This window comes from Polypterus senegalus, chromosome 13 (assembly GCF_016835505.1).
Source record: "Polypterus senegalus isolate Bchr_013 chromosome 13, ASM1683550v1, whole genome shotgun sequence".
Taxonomy (NCBI): domain Eukaryota; kingdom Metazoa; phylum Chordata; class Cladistia; order Polypteriformes; family Polypteridae; genus Polypterus; species Polypterus senegalus.
In genome coordinates, this window is record NC_053166.1 from 26,377,562 (window position 1) to 26,393,336 (window position 15,775).

General features: G+C 41.7%; 1 protein-coding gene across 2 annotated transcripts in view; it reads right to left on the bottom strand.

Moving 5' to 3' along the window:
* The window catches only part of bicc2 (bicaudal C homolog 2), a 98,579-nt gene that overhangs the window by 65,465 nt on the left and 17,339 nt on the right, over window positions 1–15,775 (bottom strand). The window contains exon 1 of one of the 2 annotated variants that reach the window (XM_039776029.1): window positions 5,211–5,669. The exons of the other annotated variant lie outside the window; for it this stretch is intronic. Within the exon in view, the coding sequence (XP_039631963.1) occupies window positions 5,211–5,385 (175 nt within the window). The 5' untranslated portion in view covers window positions 5,386–5,669. Of the gene's footprint in view, window positions 1–5,210; window positions 5,670–15,775 lie in introns of those variants that run through there. 2 annotated transcript variants of the gene reach the window in all.

The following is a 15,775-nucleotide window of genomic DNA, read 5'->3' on the forward strand; positions in this document are numbered from 1 at the left end:
GGGAAGAGTGATGTAAGGAGTGGGGAGCCAATCAGGACCCTCCTCACTGTCCTGTTTCACTTCTCCATGGGCGAAGCCACAGGGTACAGTATATATGGAAGTGAAGGTCTGTGTCTGTGATACAGTTTGCATATTTGCAGCTGGAGATCCACAAAGGGAGAAGACGAATCACGTATCATAAAGTAGTTTTTATTCCTGAGCTTTCAGCCCCTGCCAGGAGCCGTCATCAGAGGGTAATGCTTCGACATACAAGACCTTCGCTTCCATTCGTACAACCTTCGGGCAAGAAGCCCTCCAATGTATTAGACGATGGGAAACTTCTGCAATCAGAGAACCACACAGCTATGAAAAACTTTTCTTCCTCCATAGTTGTATCAGGCAATGAATAAAACTTTACGACCAATACTCCTCCCAAATACGCTGACAGAAACCCTGACGCCAAGCCTCCTAATTTTGCTATATATTGCCTTTGATTCTTGTATGTCTTGTATGTTGTATATATATACTGGAGTGTTTTTCCCCCGGCTTGCTTCGCTCGCCAACCCTCAGGCGGGCGCTACGTGGTAGCCACTTCACAGCTCTGCCACTCGCGTATGGAGAAGCGTATGTACAATTTAAATAGATTGTTATTTTCATGGGAATTGTTACATATGCATAAATAACTAACTATTTTACATTACAGCGAGTGATTAACCAGTGTAAAAAATAGTAAAACATATTAAATTGAAAGAAAATTATGTTTCATGTTACGTTAGAGGTATTCATTGCGTCATACGTTTTTGTTCTGTTTGGGTTTGAAATTAACACGCAAATATTTTTTAAACTTACACTTTTACTGTAAAACTTCAGTAAAAACAGTATTTGGAATTAACTTTTCTTCAATAACGCGTTGAATTTTGATTCCGTATTTGGAGTTACATCATGACAACACAACATATAACTGCCTGTGAGTGAATATCGTTTCTTTCTTTCTAACACATAAACCAACTTTTTTGAATGTTTTGATTTAATTGTCATAGCAAAAGCTATTCTAACAGGAAACTGTAAACATTTTAATACGAATGGAATATCAAGATCTCCTTTGGTGTCTAATGTTATCCACAGAAGATGTACTACATTACCTTTCTTGTCGCCTGTTAAAATTTTACATGTTAGAATTGTTCGACCAATTTTCAATACATTGGATAGCCCATCACTCAGACATAAATTACACAATAACATTACAAAACAACTTTCTTTCAACAGTAATTAGGCTGGTGGAAGGCCGGACGGTGTTAACGGTTGTAGATATTCTTTATGACATTGTAAGTTGATGTTTTCATCTTCCGCACCATCACTAGCAACTGCTTCAGCATAGCCTAGTGATACGCATTTAACCAATTTGCCATGCAACTGATCGACAATTTTCACGTTAATTCATTTGACTTCATTGTTTCTCTGTGCTAGGATTGCTCATGTACTCGTTTCTTCTGTTATGTTATTTCTTCAGGATAACATTTTTCAATAAGATTTGGACATATTAAGTCTTCTTTTATTGGGAACTTAAAGTGAGGAAAACATAAAAATTTATAAGAGCTGAGAGTGAAGGAAATGTATCTGACAAAAGCATTCACATGAATGAGAGGTGAGAGGACCGTGGGCGTGGGCTGTTAACCGGCAATGGTTGACAGGAGGGCGTCACCACCTCTACCAACTTGAAAAAATCTCTTGGCAATAGTCTCATCTCGTCTCAAGATTTTCTTTTATAATAGACATATTATTATTAAAGTCATATATATATACAGTATATAAATATTATATATATAGACATATCCATTGATCCATTTTTCTAACCCACTTATCCACTGGTGCCTATCCCAGCAATTAATGGGTGCAAGGCACAAATAACACCTGAACAAGGACTCAACCCATCATACATACACAAACGCACACACACACACACACACATATATATATATTGTGGTGGACGACCAGTATGCCTCTTTACTGCAAGAACTAGGGGAGAGAGCTTATTCAGGGTATTACCTCCCGGGAGCACTAGGTGGCAGCCCCTTTGGGTTGCAGCTGTACCTCAGACTCCCACAGGGCTCCATGGGAGTTGGAGTTTGGCGCAGCCTTGTTGGGTTCCATGGGTGCTTCCAGGGGGACTGCTGGAACTGTTAAGTCTTTTGGTGCAGATGTTCTGCCACATCCAGAAGTGCTGCCAGAAGAAGGTCATTGGACACCTGGAGCACTTCCAGGTGCCCAATAAAAGGAGCCAATTGTCACTACTCTGGAAGCCAGGGTCAGGAGGAAGTGGACAAAATTTGCAGGAGAAGGAGTGGGGACGACAAGAGAAGAAGAGAAAGAAAGAAGAAGAAGAAGAAAAGAAAGTGTTTTGTGCAGTGGTGTGAACTGTGCAGTACAGGTGGGAAACAGGGGAAGACATTTCCCATGAGGAAAAAGACAAAAAAATAATCTGAGTGTGCTGAACTTGTGACCTGCTCCATCTGTGTCGGGTTTGGGCAGCATGAGCGCCCGCTGCCTGAGACAATATATATCACATATGTCACATATCACATATGAAGTCTGCAAAGTTTTCTCTTCAGCATATGGAAAGCTGGCATAATTGCATTTAAAGTGGGTGATTGGTTTGGCCATTCAAGAATTTTCCATTTCTTAGCTTTGATAAACTCCTGTGTGGCCTCAGCAGTATGTTTGGCTCATTGTATTGTTGTAGAATGAAGTGCCATCCAGTCAGTATGGAGGCTGTTACAGGACCTTGAGCAGGTCTGATATTTTTCTACACCTCAGAATTCATTGTGCCACTGCTGTTAGCAGTTCAATCATCAGTGAAGAGAAGTGTGCCAGGTCCTGTGGCAGCAATATATGCCATAACACCCCCACCACCATGTTTAACAGATGAGGTAGTCTGCTTTGGATCTCAGGCAGCTTCTTTTCATCTCCACACTTTGCTCTCACCATCACTCATTTGCAGGTTCATCTTTGTCTCGTTTCTCCACAAGACCTTTTCCCAGATTTCCGCAAGGCTCTTTAAAGTCCTATTTTTACAAGCTGTAATCTGGTCATTCTGTTTAGCTGGCTAACTAGTGGTCTTCATCTTGTAATGTGGTCTCTGTATTTCTTTTCATGAAGTCTTCTGCTGATAGTCATCTCTGACACACACACGTGCCCCCTGTAGACTGTTTCTGATCTGTCGCACAGGCACTGGGGGCTTTTTCTTGATCATAGTGAGGATTCTTCTGTCGTCAGCAGTGGAGGTCTTCCTTGGCCTACCAGTCCCTTTGTGATTACTGAGCTCACCAGTGTGTTCTTTCTTTTTAATTTTATTCCAGACAGCTGAGTTAGGTAATCCTAAGGTGTTACCGATGTCTCTGATGGTTTTATTCTTATTTCTCAGCCTCATAATGACTTCTTTGACTTTCAATGGCACAGCTCTTGTCCTTACATTGAACAACTGCGGACTCCAAAGGGTAGAAGTAAGCCAAGGTATCTTATGAAGCTATGAAACACACCTGAGGAACCAGACACCTGTGGCACCAATTGTCCCAAATATTAAGGTGCCCTGAAATTTGGCATGTAGAAAAAAGTGTCATCATTTCAACACAGACTGACCGAAATGTACGTAAATCCCCTTTAATGAAAGTCGGCAATGTGCACTTTATTCATAATGTCTGAATTATTTGATATGTAATTTTAAACTGTGGAGCAGAGGAGTAAATCAAGGAAAAATGTGTCTTAGTCCCAAACATTATGGAGGGCACTGTACTTTATATTACATATCTATATACCTGACAACATGATTTGAGCACATACACTCACACATTAAAAATAGTGCTTCTGTGATGTCACTTTACTGGTTTGTGTCGTTTCTTGTAGAACAATTGCTTGACAATGAACTGTTTAATTCTGAGATGGGTACTTTGCATATAAAATCGTGTTTTTGGGAGGATTTCAAAAGGTTTCTAGCCTGGCAGACAAAATAGAAATCTTAAATGTATAGCAGGCTATAGCAGGAGACAAACAGATGAAGAAAACCTAACGTTGTCTTTTAAAATTATTTTAAAATCATGCAGTATTTCGCAAATCTGTTATTTCTAATCACGTTTATTTATAAAACATCAAAAAACGAGGCTACTTTCTAGAACTTTCAGGTGGATGGTTCTTTTGGAAACCAAAAATGACTCCAATTTAGCATCGCTCTCAATAAAACTTCATTGGCGCCTTTCTTTTTAAGGACGTATGGTACCGTAAAAGGAACATATACACATTGTAATTTAACATTCCACCTTTTCACCCCAGGAAGACTATGAATTGACACAAAGGCCGACACGCCCCCTCCAAAATCTCCAAGGGTAACCACCTCAGCCTGTTGACGAGCCTCCGCTTTCTTTTGCTTTCTTTCTTTCTTGCTGCGAAAGTCACTGGCGCTCTCCAGAGTTCTGACTCCTTATTTGATTTTATGTCATTGTGGTTCACGTTTTGCACCACGCGCACTCGTTTCGTTCTGATTTCTATAAAGACTTGACCCCGGGACTGAGTACACCCAAAGCTTTTCACGGGGTCTCGTTTACCCGGGGAAGAATCGCACAGGTGTCTACCAAGGGTACTGCGATCACTTTTTTTATTAAGTCTAGCTATTAACGTTTGTTAGCTACAATTTAATATTAATGCAAAACAAGGAAATATTAGAATATATAATACTTGACATTACACGTGTCTGTCGGGTTACTCACTTTATGTGAGTACACGCGTGCGGTTCTGACCTGTACTGCTGACTCCACGCGTGTACTGAAAAGCAGGAGAAAGACTGGTGGTTTGTTTCATATAATGCCTTCATTTTACCCAGTAAAATTACCGTTGACGTTTTTTTTATAAGTTTCATTTCAATAGCATCCTGCTCTCAGATTTGAGGGGGTCATACGAAGTCACGGCGCTGGAAATGGCAACTGGGCGTTGAGAGAGCAAAACGTGAAGAACTTCACGAGTGATCGGCCGCCAGCTTTCAGATCGATCCATTGTATCGACGGTGTATTGCGAAGCAAATCCACGTGGAGTGAAGTCGGTGTCTCGTGGCTTACAAACAACAAGGAAAGTCGGGCAACAACTGAAGATTGTGTGTGCACGTTTCACGGGGTCTCAAGAACTGGAAATCCGCACTCGGATGAACGGATAAGCCGTTTACGGCAGTCATAGCAGTGGATACTCACTGTGCAGCATCTCTTCTAGCTTCTTCCTGTCAATCCTGAACCTCTCCTCTATCCACTCGGGGTCACCGGCCGCAGTCTCAACCCTCATAGACATAGTAAGGTCAGCGGTGTCGGGAGGCACCACCTGGTCAATTTGGCTGCCCGCAGAGTGAAGTTTCTTCTCCGCGGTGGCCATTTCCAGTCAGGGTGTCCGGCAGCCGTGAAGAGTAAAGATAAATGAGTTGAGGAATCCATAGGAGCCTTCAAACAGTAACTCTGTCTGGGAAGCCCAGCCCCTATCCCCCTCCTTTCTTCAGACTCATTTACATTTGCCTACTTGCTGTTAATGGCCGAATTCACTCGCAGGGGGCTGGGTGCAAGAGATGGAAGCAGCTGTTTACCCCAAACACCACACAGTGTGAATGCTCCAAATACCTTTGGGGTATTGTAAAGAAAGTTTGTATCTGTCTGGAACTCTGGGCCAGAAGAAGGTCAGTGTGCTAGAAGAGGTCCTGAAACTTTTAAAAGTGTAATCAAATGGGGATGGGACTGGGGGTTGGGAGCATGCCCTGATAGCATGTTGTGGCACCTACCACATGATGAACTACCAGGATTGGGACCCCAGTGCAGCAGGTGACACCTCTGTACCACATTGAAACAGTTTGAGTTTTTTCACTGTGGCTGGAATGCCAATCCTGCCACCAATTCCCATATTTTCCCTGCAGGTGACACCTCTGTACCACATTGAAACAGTTTGAGTTTTTTCACTGTGGCTGGAATGCCAATCCTGCCACCAATTCCCATATTTTCCCTGTAAATTAGAGGATCTGATTGCCAGGGTGTATGCAGATTAACGGCAGGACAGAGCGAGGTTAAGGGCCTTGCTTAAGAGCCCAATGGAGTAGAGTCACTTCTGCCATTTTACAGGATTTGAAGTGGCAACCTTCCGATTACTGGCACACATCCCTAACCTCGGCGCCACCACTCTGTGATGTCAAGTAAAATGACACCTTTTATTGGCTAACTGAACCAAATACAATATGCAAGCTTTTGAGGCAACGGAGGCCTCTTCTTCAGACATGTTGTAATTAATTACAATCAATTTCAACCTGCCTGAAGAAATCAATTACAATCAATTACAACCTGTCAGAAGAAGGGGCCTCAGTTGCCTCAAATTCTTGCATATTGTAATCGGTTCAGTTAGCCAATAAAAGGTGTCATTATCCTGGCCTTCTCATTGCATTCATAATGGCTAATACAGTACAACACTCTACTACTAACAGTGCATTCTGCAAAGTGAAAGGGCAGGGCACAACTGCAAAGGGCGGGCAACTTGCATGCTTAAAGCTCAATGGCTGCCTGTCTGTGGCATGATTTCACAGTCATTAACTGACTACCAGAACCTTAGGATCTGTGACATGGCAAACGAGACCCCAATTCAAAGAGAATGTTGTCTATACATTGTGACATAGTGGTTAAGGCTTTGGACTTCAAACCCTGAGGCTGTGAGTTCAGATCCCCTCTGCTGACACTGCGTGACCATGAGCAAGTCACTTCACTTGACTGAGCTCAATTGGCAAAATAATAGAAATTAAACCAATTGTATCTCTCAGATGCTCTAATTTGCTTTGGATGAAGACATCTGCTAAATCTTCTTATATAATACGCTACCGTGGCTGTTCGTTTGTCTGTCCAGGATTTTAAATCACCTGTAGCTCGTTGAAATTTGGTACACATATACTATGTGATGTCTACTATCCACTTTCGGGGTGATGATTTTTATTACTCTTTTTATTTTTATTTTATTTTGTTGTAGAATTAACTCTCGGCAGCGCGCAGCAGGGCGGCCGTACAGCGCATGCGTATGGGTGCCGTTCTCATTCCCTACCACCTTCGCTAATCATTCTTGAGGCAGATTGAAGACTTAAGTGCCAGCTTAAGTGAAAAATGAAAGAAAACGTACTAAGTAATTGCAACACAAAAACTAACTTAATCAGCTTTAAAGCGAAAAGATACTGACAAAAGAAGAGAAGCAGCGGGCCACTAGGGTGGAGAAAAGAAGAGCTGCTCAGGAAGCAGCAAGCGCATCAACAACAACATTTATTTATATAGCACATTTTCATACAAAAAAATGTAGTTCAAAGTGCTTTACATAATAAAGAATAGAAGACACAGTAAGAAAATCAAATAAGTCAACATTAAATAACATAGAATAAGAGTAAGGTCCGATGGCCAGGGTGGACAGAAAAAACAACAAAAAAAACTCCAGACGGCTGGAGAAAAAAATAAAATCTGCAGGAATTCCAGGCCACGAGACCACCCAGTCCCCTCTGGGCATCAACCTCTGAGCAAACGAATGATAAATGTACAGAGAAAGAGGATGAAAACTAGGAATGCTCAAGTCAAGTGTATTCACTGCACATTGTCGTGCAGTCCGCCGTTACTGGTAATAAATAATAATGGAGGGTTAAATACTGTGGCACTCATTCAATGCAATGTTCACTTCCATTTCATACACCCATACTGCCAGGACTGCAATAAGTCATAATTACACAGCATCAGGGATTGATAGAGTTACTAAAATATCTATAGATTTGTTAATCTGAAATCAGTTTTTGTTTTATTCATTAACACAAAATACTCTGTAAAGAATTCCTGGGAAACAATTTCCTCACAGAACTGCATTGGTGATTGAACTGCGCAGCACACCGAAATCAGGTTCTCTTTAATGTTCTTAATGGCGAGCCCAACTCAATTCACTTCACGTGAGAAGCACAGCATACATGGAGCTTGACATGACCTGATCAAAGTGATATGGAAAGTCAGCGGTGTCACTAGAAACAATCGTTTTATGTAGCACTTTCACACGTGCCAAAGATGTGCATATTGGGTTGATTGTCAGTCTTAAGTTGGTTTTGTGTGAGTGACTATGGGTGTGCATGAGTGGGCCTTGTGTTGGGCTGCACTGCGTCCCATCGCTGCCGGGACGGGCTGAGACACTTGAAATAGAAAGTAAAATCTGTGCTTCAAATGTTCACTTTTACATGGTAGGTTTATTTAGAAGGGCAAGGTACTGTGGTAGCCATTATGGATGCATTGAGAAATCAAGCGGAATGACACCTTTTATTGGCTAACTAAAAAGATTACAATGTGCAAGCATTGGAGGAAGCTCAGACCCCTTCTTCAGGCAAGATGGGAGGTTTTAAATATTTAAAGGATTTTATTTCTTTATGGGGATTTTATATATTTTTGTACCTATGTATTTAAGGGTCAAGATCTTTTAATTAATTATAAGTTATGTAGAAACAAGGGGGCTTGTCGCATTTTTCTTTACTTTTTAAGATGTGTATTGTTGCACAGTGTGTTTACAGATTTTGTTTTTTCTGTTTTGCTGTCCTTTCAGTAGTTCTTGGGAGGTTTGTTGGGTTGTATTGCACATTTGTATTCATATTTTAATTGAAGCCTTGACAAGTTGTATTTATTTATCTGTTTCTAATACATTTTATTTATATGACTCTATCAAGGCAGGACCATTTATTACATTAAATGCCGGACTTGTGCTACATGGGCTTTTCTTTCTCTGCTAAGCTACCGAGGTCACTCAAGAGCCATGAAGAAACTGACGCGGGCATCTGGTGAGGTGAAATGGCAGACTGCTCCTTCATCGCCACATTCAGAAGTTATCCAGGGTGGATGACAAAATGCACTGCTAAAGAAATGTGTCAAAACGGCAATGGGAATAATTCAAGACACATCGGATTCACACTTGGAAAAGAGGTTTCCTTTGTCTTCCATCTTGTGCTGTGACACTCTTCATTTCACACCGTGACTGTTCTGACTTGTGAAATGCAAAGGGGAAAGAAGATAGCGGAAGTATACTAGATGAAGACCGTCCATGAGATTCAGGACATGGAGGAAACAGGACGATCATAATGGCCTAGCTGAGGCAATCTATAAACCAGAAAGAACTTCCTAACATTCACATCTTGGGAATTTCAGGCAGGGTTGCCAGTTTGCTGCCAAATGGGGCTAGTTAGAAAACAGCTCTGAAAGGGAAAATATTGATTAAGAGGACTGTGTTTGTTTATTTGGGCTTCTTAGAAAAAAATATCAGACTTGGGGGGGGGGAACAATCCAGAAACATAAAATGTAACTTCAAATAAATTTAATGTCAAAGAGCATTGGTTTCATAATTGAGTTTGAAGAACAAAGTGAAGTGTGCAAAGGGACAAAATAGTGACATGGGCATGGAGTTGGGGCTGCCTGGCGCTTGTATCAGAGTGTGTTTGTGGCGGGTGAGCAAATTAGGAAAAAGCAGCAGCCTAGAGGTGCAACCCAGATTAATGGCCTGTGTGCCCCCTTGGATGGAGTTTGCAGGTTCTCTGGGTGTCTCCCAGATTCTTGGGTTTCCCCTGAAAGTACAAAGACATGCAGGTTAGGCGACGTGACCCTATAGAGTGTGTCAATGTGAGTTCATCACCCTGCCTGGGTTTTTATTTACTCCTGATGCTTGCTGGGATAGGCGCCAACTGCCCCAAGAACCTGCTCTGCATCAGTGGGTCAAGAAAATGGATGGATAGAGCATAGAGGTGGCAGGGTTGAGGTGATGCAGCAGAGCAGGAAGATGCAGTGGAGACATTACTTGGTTTGGCTTGCTTTTCATGCTCCTGTGAGAACCACCCCCCATCCCAACTCATGGTTGAATGAAACTCCATGGTGGACAACTTAATTCCCCTTTTTTTCCATGTAATATACTTTGGCACAACACCATTACCAGTGCTAAACCCAAAATAAGTGCTCAAGCTAGTGACACCTCTGAGAATTTCCTGATGAACTGGCCAGTTTTGCCCTCTCAATTCTGTCTTTACAAATCAGCAACAGTGCTGTTGGGTGGTCTTTCTTACAGAAGCCATCCGTAAAAATTAAGCTCAGAAACATTGCAGGAGAACTCTTTGGAAAATATAATGCGGACTTGACAACTTTAGCAAAGAAAACTGCACACTGCCTAAATTCAAACTAACTCAAAGGACACCGTCACTGTTTTCAGCTGACATCTGCAAAGGTCTTCCAGCAGTAATAATAATGATAATAATAATATATTCTATTTATATAGTGCCTTGTCAATGAAGAAGCCAATATTGCATCAATTAAAGAAATCTTCAAACAGTTCACTTGTGTAACTGATAAATATGAGAGCTGAGCAAAAAGGAGAGAACAAACAAAAAGCAGGACTGAAAAGTAAGAAATAAAGTGGATTCAGAAAGTATTCAGACACCTTCAGTTTCGGCCCACTTTATTGTGTCATAGATTTAATTTGAAATGGAAAAAAAAGCCAATTTTGCCCCTCCATTTTAACTCAATGATAGTGTGAAAACGTGTTTTCAAAAAGGCCCAAAAATGTATTACATAAAAAATAAACCTTAAATTTCTCATTTAGAGAAGTATTCAGACCCTTACTTTTGCAGCAATTACAGCCTCAATTCTCAACAAGCTTTGCACACCTGGATTTGGGCAGTTTCTCCCATCCTTCCTAGAAGATCGTCTCAAGCTCCATTAGATTCGATGGGAAGTGTCTGTAAACTGCTGTCTTCAGCTCTGTTCCCAAAAGTTGTTTGAGGTTTAAGTCTGGGCTTTGACTGGACCACCGAAGAGCACTCTGACACTTGTCCTCACCCCACTCCACCATTCCCTTGGCTGTATGCCCTGTGTCAATGTCACGCTGAAAGGTGAGCAGTTGCCCCAGTCTGAGGTGCCCTGCTCTCTGCAGTGCCCTGCTCTCTGCAGTAGGTCTTCTTTAAGAACCTCTTTGTATTTGGCTGCATTCATCATTCCCTCAGTTCTGACCAGTCACCCTGTCCTTGCCACTGAGACGGACCCCCATTGTAGGATGCTGCCATTACTGTAGTTCATCCTGGGATGGTATTAGACAGGCGATAAGCAATGCCTGGTCTTCACCAGATACAGTACTTGGAGTTCTGCCCAAACATTCCAGTTTCTGTTTCATCAAATGAGAGAATCTTTTTCTTCACTCCCAGAGAGTCATCTAAACGCCATTTGACAAACTTTTAATTAAGATGGGCTTCCATTTAGCCACTTAACCATGAACACCAGATGTACAGAGGGGCTGAGGTGGTCGTCCTTCTCACAGGTTCTTCCATCTTAGCAAATGACTTTGGAAGCTCTGCTAAAGTGACCATTGGGTTTTTGGTCACATCTCACCCCAATATCCTTTGAGCTCAGTCATGGTGGTTCCCAAGTTCTTCTTTTTCACTACTCTTGAGACCATTGTGCTCCTGGGAGCGTTCAAAGCCTTAAAAATGGTTTGATCCCATTGTCCTCACCACAATTTCATCATTTGAGTTCTTTGGACTTTGTGGCATGTTTTTTTGTCCCATGAATTGTGAAACCTTATATACACAAGTGTCTGTCTTTCAGAATGATGTCCAGTCAATTCAGTTTACCACTGGTGGACTCCAAGTTCTAGCTACAAGGAGAATTAAAGCAAACAAGATGGATCTGACCACAATTTGGAGTGTCAGAGCAAAGGATCTAAACACTTACAGTACATAAATGAGAAATTTCACTTTTTTGATTTTTAACACATTTGCAATAACAAATAGGTTATTGAGCGTAGATTGATGAGCACAAATGTCAAATGTATCCCTTTAAAATTAACCCTACAACATAACAACGTGTGCAGAAAGTGAAGGGGTTTCAATACTTTCTAAATCTAATGTGTGCATGACTTATAAAACATAAATCGTAATCTGAAAAAAAACAGAACAGTTCTACTTGTGGTCCCTGCCACTAGCTCAAATTCCCAACCCCCATGCAAGGAAGAAATCAACAGCTAAAGTGAAATGCACGATCCATCTTTTATAGAGGAAAGTGAAAGCGCTAGTTAAATGTTTGACGATGACCTCCAGAAACAATGGGACTCTGCCAGTAAAACAGTACAAAAGGGAGCGCGCCAGCATCGGGCGAGATGCTCGGGAGAGAGTAACCTAGCAACCAGTCTGTTTACCTCCAGGAAAGCAGCCCGAAAGTTGTCATTAGCGAATGAAAAGGGCACGGAGCTCGGAGCGCGCAGCTGGGCAGGAACCGTTCTGCGTGTGAAATGGAACTTGCATTGGAAGGTGGCGCATTGACTTCTAGAGGTTTTGAAGCGTATATTAGTGTACGCTTTTATAGTGCGCAGTGGTATATACTATAATATCACCTTTAGAATATTGGAGCCGCATTCGTATTTCAGGAAATAAACGACTTTTTGAACTAACTAGATGTGGAAAGCCATAAATAACACGCGTTAATAAAGCTAAGTAGAACTATTTGTGTCTTGATGTTTCTACTGCCGGGAAGTAGCGTGTATCCATGGTGAGGGAGCACAGCTCGGAGTCCTGCGACAACAAATCCCAGGCCAGCTGTCGCATTCTTTTTTTTTTTTAACTCAAGTATTCGGCGCAACAGCTTTGGGTCTCAGGCGCGCGAATCTGCAGCGGTAATGGCCTCACTGTTTCACACTTCATTGCCAAATAACTTTAATCAGTAGAGACCACCTAAAGGGGAATTCGGACAAGGGTAGTGCGCCCTCTAGTGTTAGTATAAAAATCCGTGGACGTGTTTTCGCAGCTTCCGACGTTACTCTTATCAAGTATAAAATAAAGGTGCCAAAGCTATGTCATAGGGGAACCATAGCAGAACTATCCATGTGATTGTTCCAGAAAGAACCCTTATCTGTTTAGATCCGTAACAGGTTCCATAACTAACAATGAATAGAGGATAACAGATTTATGAAATACCACTGGACTCCCTCCTGGCCTTACATGGACTCTTGAGGCACGCAAAGACACAGTCTATGTTAAGGTCTTTCTGATCTGCTCATATCCTGCTGGGAAGCTTACTATATATTAAAGAATTTTGTTTTGTCAACAAATTGCAAACTTTTTCACTTTTTCAAAGTCCAAAGAACTAACAAGTACCCAGAGCTAAATTGCTAAATTATATATAATAAATATAAAATAATATATAATATATTATATTATAATTTATAAAATAATAAATATAAAATAAAAATAAATATAAAAATATATATATATATATATATATATTGTGAACTGGGACCCGGACACAGGCAGACGGACAACATAGTTCCACCACACACCGTTTATTTACAATAATATGTACAAATTTGTGCTCACGTGCACCCCCAGTGCGTTCCCCCAAATGTCCAGGCCACACAAGTCCAATGCCTTTCTCCTGGCCGCCTCCCGCCCTCTCTCCAGTTCTGTCCTCTTCCACCCAACATCCACTGCTGACTGGAGGGAGACGGCCCCTTATATGGGAACCCAGATGGGCTCCAGCTGCTTCCCGGCAATCAGTCATAGCCACACCCATGTGGCGGAAGTGCCGGCTGCGCACCCGGAAGCCGTCCACGTGTCCCCTGTCGTCTTCCCCCCAGCACTTCCTGGTGTGGCGGAAGAGCTGGGCTCCAGGAATATGCAGGCATTGGGGCGCCGCCTGGCGGTGGCCACGGGTCCCTACAGAGCTGGGCTTCCAAGCCCTGTACCCGAGGCCCCCAACATAACCAGGACGGACGCCCCCTCGCGGTCTGGAGGAGGCACAAGCCCTCCTCCGGTCCTCCTGGCCGTCACAATATATATATATATATACACTGCGGTGGGCTGGCGGCCTGCCCAGGGTTTGTTTCTGCCTGTGTTGGCTGGGATTGGCTCCAGCAGACCCCCGTGACCCTGTAGTTAGGATATTGCAGGTTGTATAATGTATGGATGTAATTATGTTGGTAGACTTAAGTGCAGCATTTGACACCATTGACTATTCTATTTTACTGCACAGGCTAGAAAATGATGTTGGGCTTACTGGCACCATGCTCTCTTGGTTTAGTTCTTATTTATCAAATCGATTCCAGTATGTACAGAAATGTGCTGACAGTACTCCATCATTATACACAGAAGTTCAATATGGTGTCCTGCAGGGCTCAGTACTGGGACCTTTACTGTTTTCACTTTACATGCTTCCACTGGGATCTCTCATTAGGAAACATAATGTTAATTTTCACTCGTATGCAGATGACACCCAGTTATACCTTTCATTTAAATCAAATGAAGTTTCTCCAATGTTGTCTTTAATTAGTTGTGTTAGTGAATTAAAGGATTGGATGGATGAGAACTACTTGTCTTTAAATACAGATAAAACAGAGATGTTAATTGTTGGAGGGAATGACGCTGATCACAACAATATTTTGTCATCATTTACCTCAGTTGGAATCCCATTAATTTTACTGAATCACCCCAAAATCTTGGAGTTCTCTTTGACTTTAGCATGTCATTTAAATCACATATTACAAAGTTGTCCAAATTATGTTTCTTCCATCTTAAAAATGTTAGGAAATTAAGGCACTTTCTAAATAAACAGGATTCTGAGAAATTAATTCATGCATTTATTTTCTAGTATATTGACTACTGTAATGCTGTGCTCACTGGATGTTCAAACTGTTATTTATACAGCCTCCAGTTAATCCAAAATGTTACTGCAAGAATTATTACAAGAACAAGAAAATACAAACACATAACTCCAGTTCTAAAATCCTTACACTGGCTCCCGGTTAAGTTTAGGGCAGATTTCAAAATCCTCCTTTTAACATATAAAGCATTAAATGGCCGAGGTCCGGCTTACTTGTCTGAACTTATTATGACTTACAAACCTGATCGCACATTAAGATCTCAAGATGCTGGTCTGCTTAGGATTCCAAGAATTAATAAAATAACAGTGGGAGGTCGAGCTTTTAGTTACAGGGCCCCTAAACTGTGGAATAGTCTGACTGCTACTATAAGAGATGCCCCTTCAGTCTCAGCCTTTAAATCCCAGCTGAAGACTCACTACTTCAGTTTAGCACACCCTGACTAGAGCTGCTGATTAACTGTGAGACTGCATTTCTGTTGTCAGTCATTAGCACTAAAACATAAGTAACATGATAGTTATAAAATATCATATTATGTGATGTCATCCATTGTTAAATTCTGCTACGTACTTCAAAACTTTTTATTTTTAATACTGTATTGAGGATTTGTTCTGTTCTGTGTATTGTATTGTATTGACCCCCTTCTTTTTGACACCCACTGCACGCCCAACCTACCTGGAAAGGGGTCTCTCTTTAAACTGCCTTTCCCGAGGCTTCTTCCATTCTTTCCCCCTTTGGTTTTTTTTTTGGTAGTTGTTCCTTGTCTTCTTAGAGAGTCAAGGCTGGGGGGCTGTATTGTACTAGAGAGAGAGAGAGAGAGAGAGAGAGAGAGAGAGAGAGAGAGAGAGAGAGAGAGAGAGAGAGAGAGAGAGAGAGAGAGAGAGAGAGATGTGGCAGATGTTTGCCAAATGGCCAACCAACCATAAGCGTTACCTGGTAGGTAACCACCTAAATAATCTGATTGCAATTCAGAACTCACATTTTGAGTGAGTTCTTTGTCTCAGGCACTGATATTCGAGGTAGTTATATAACTACCCTGTAAGGGGAAGCAAAGGTGTGTATACCTGATGAGCCTTAAACACTTGCCATGATACTGTTTGTATTATTT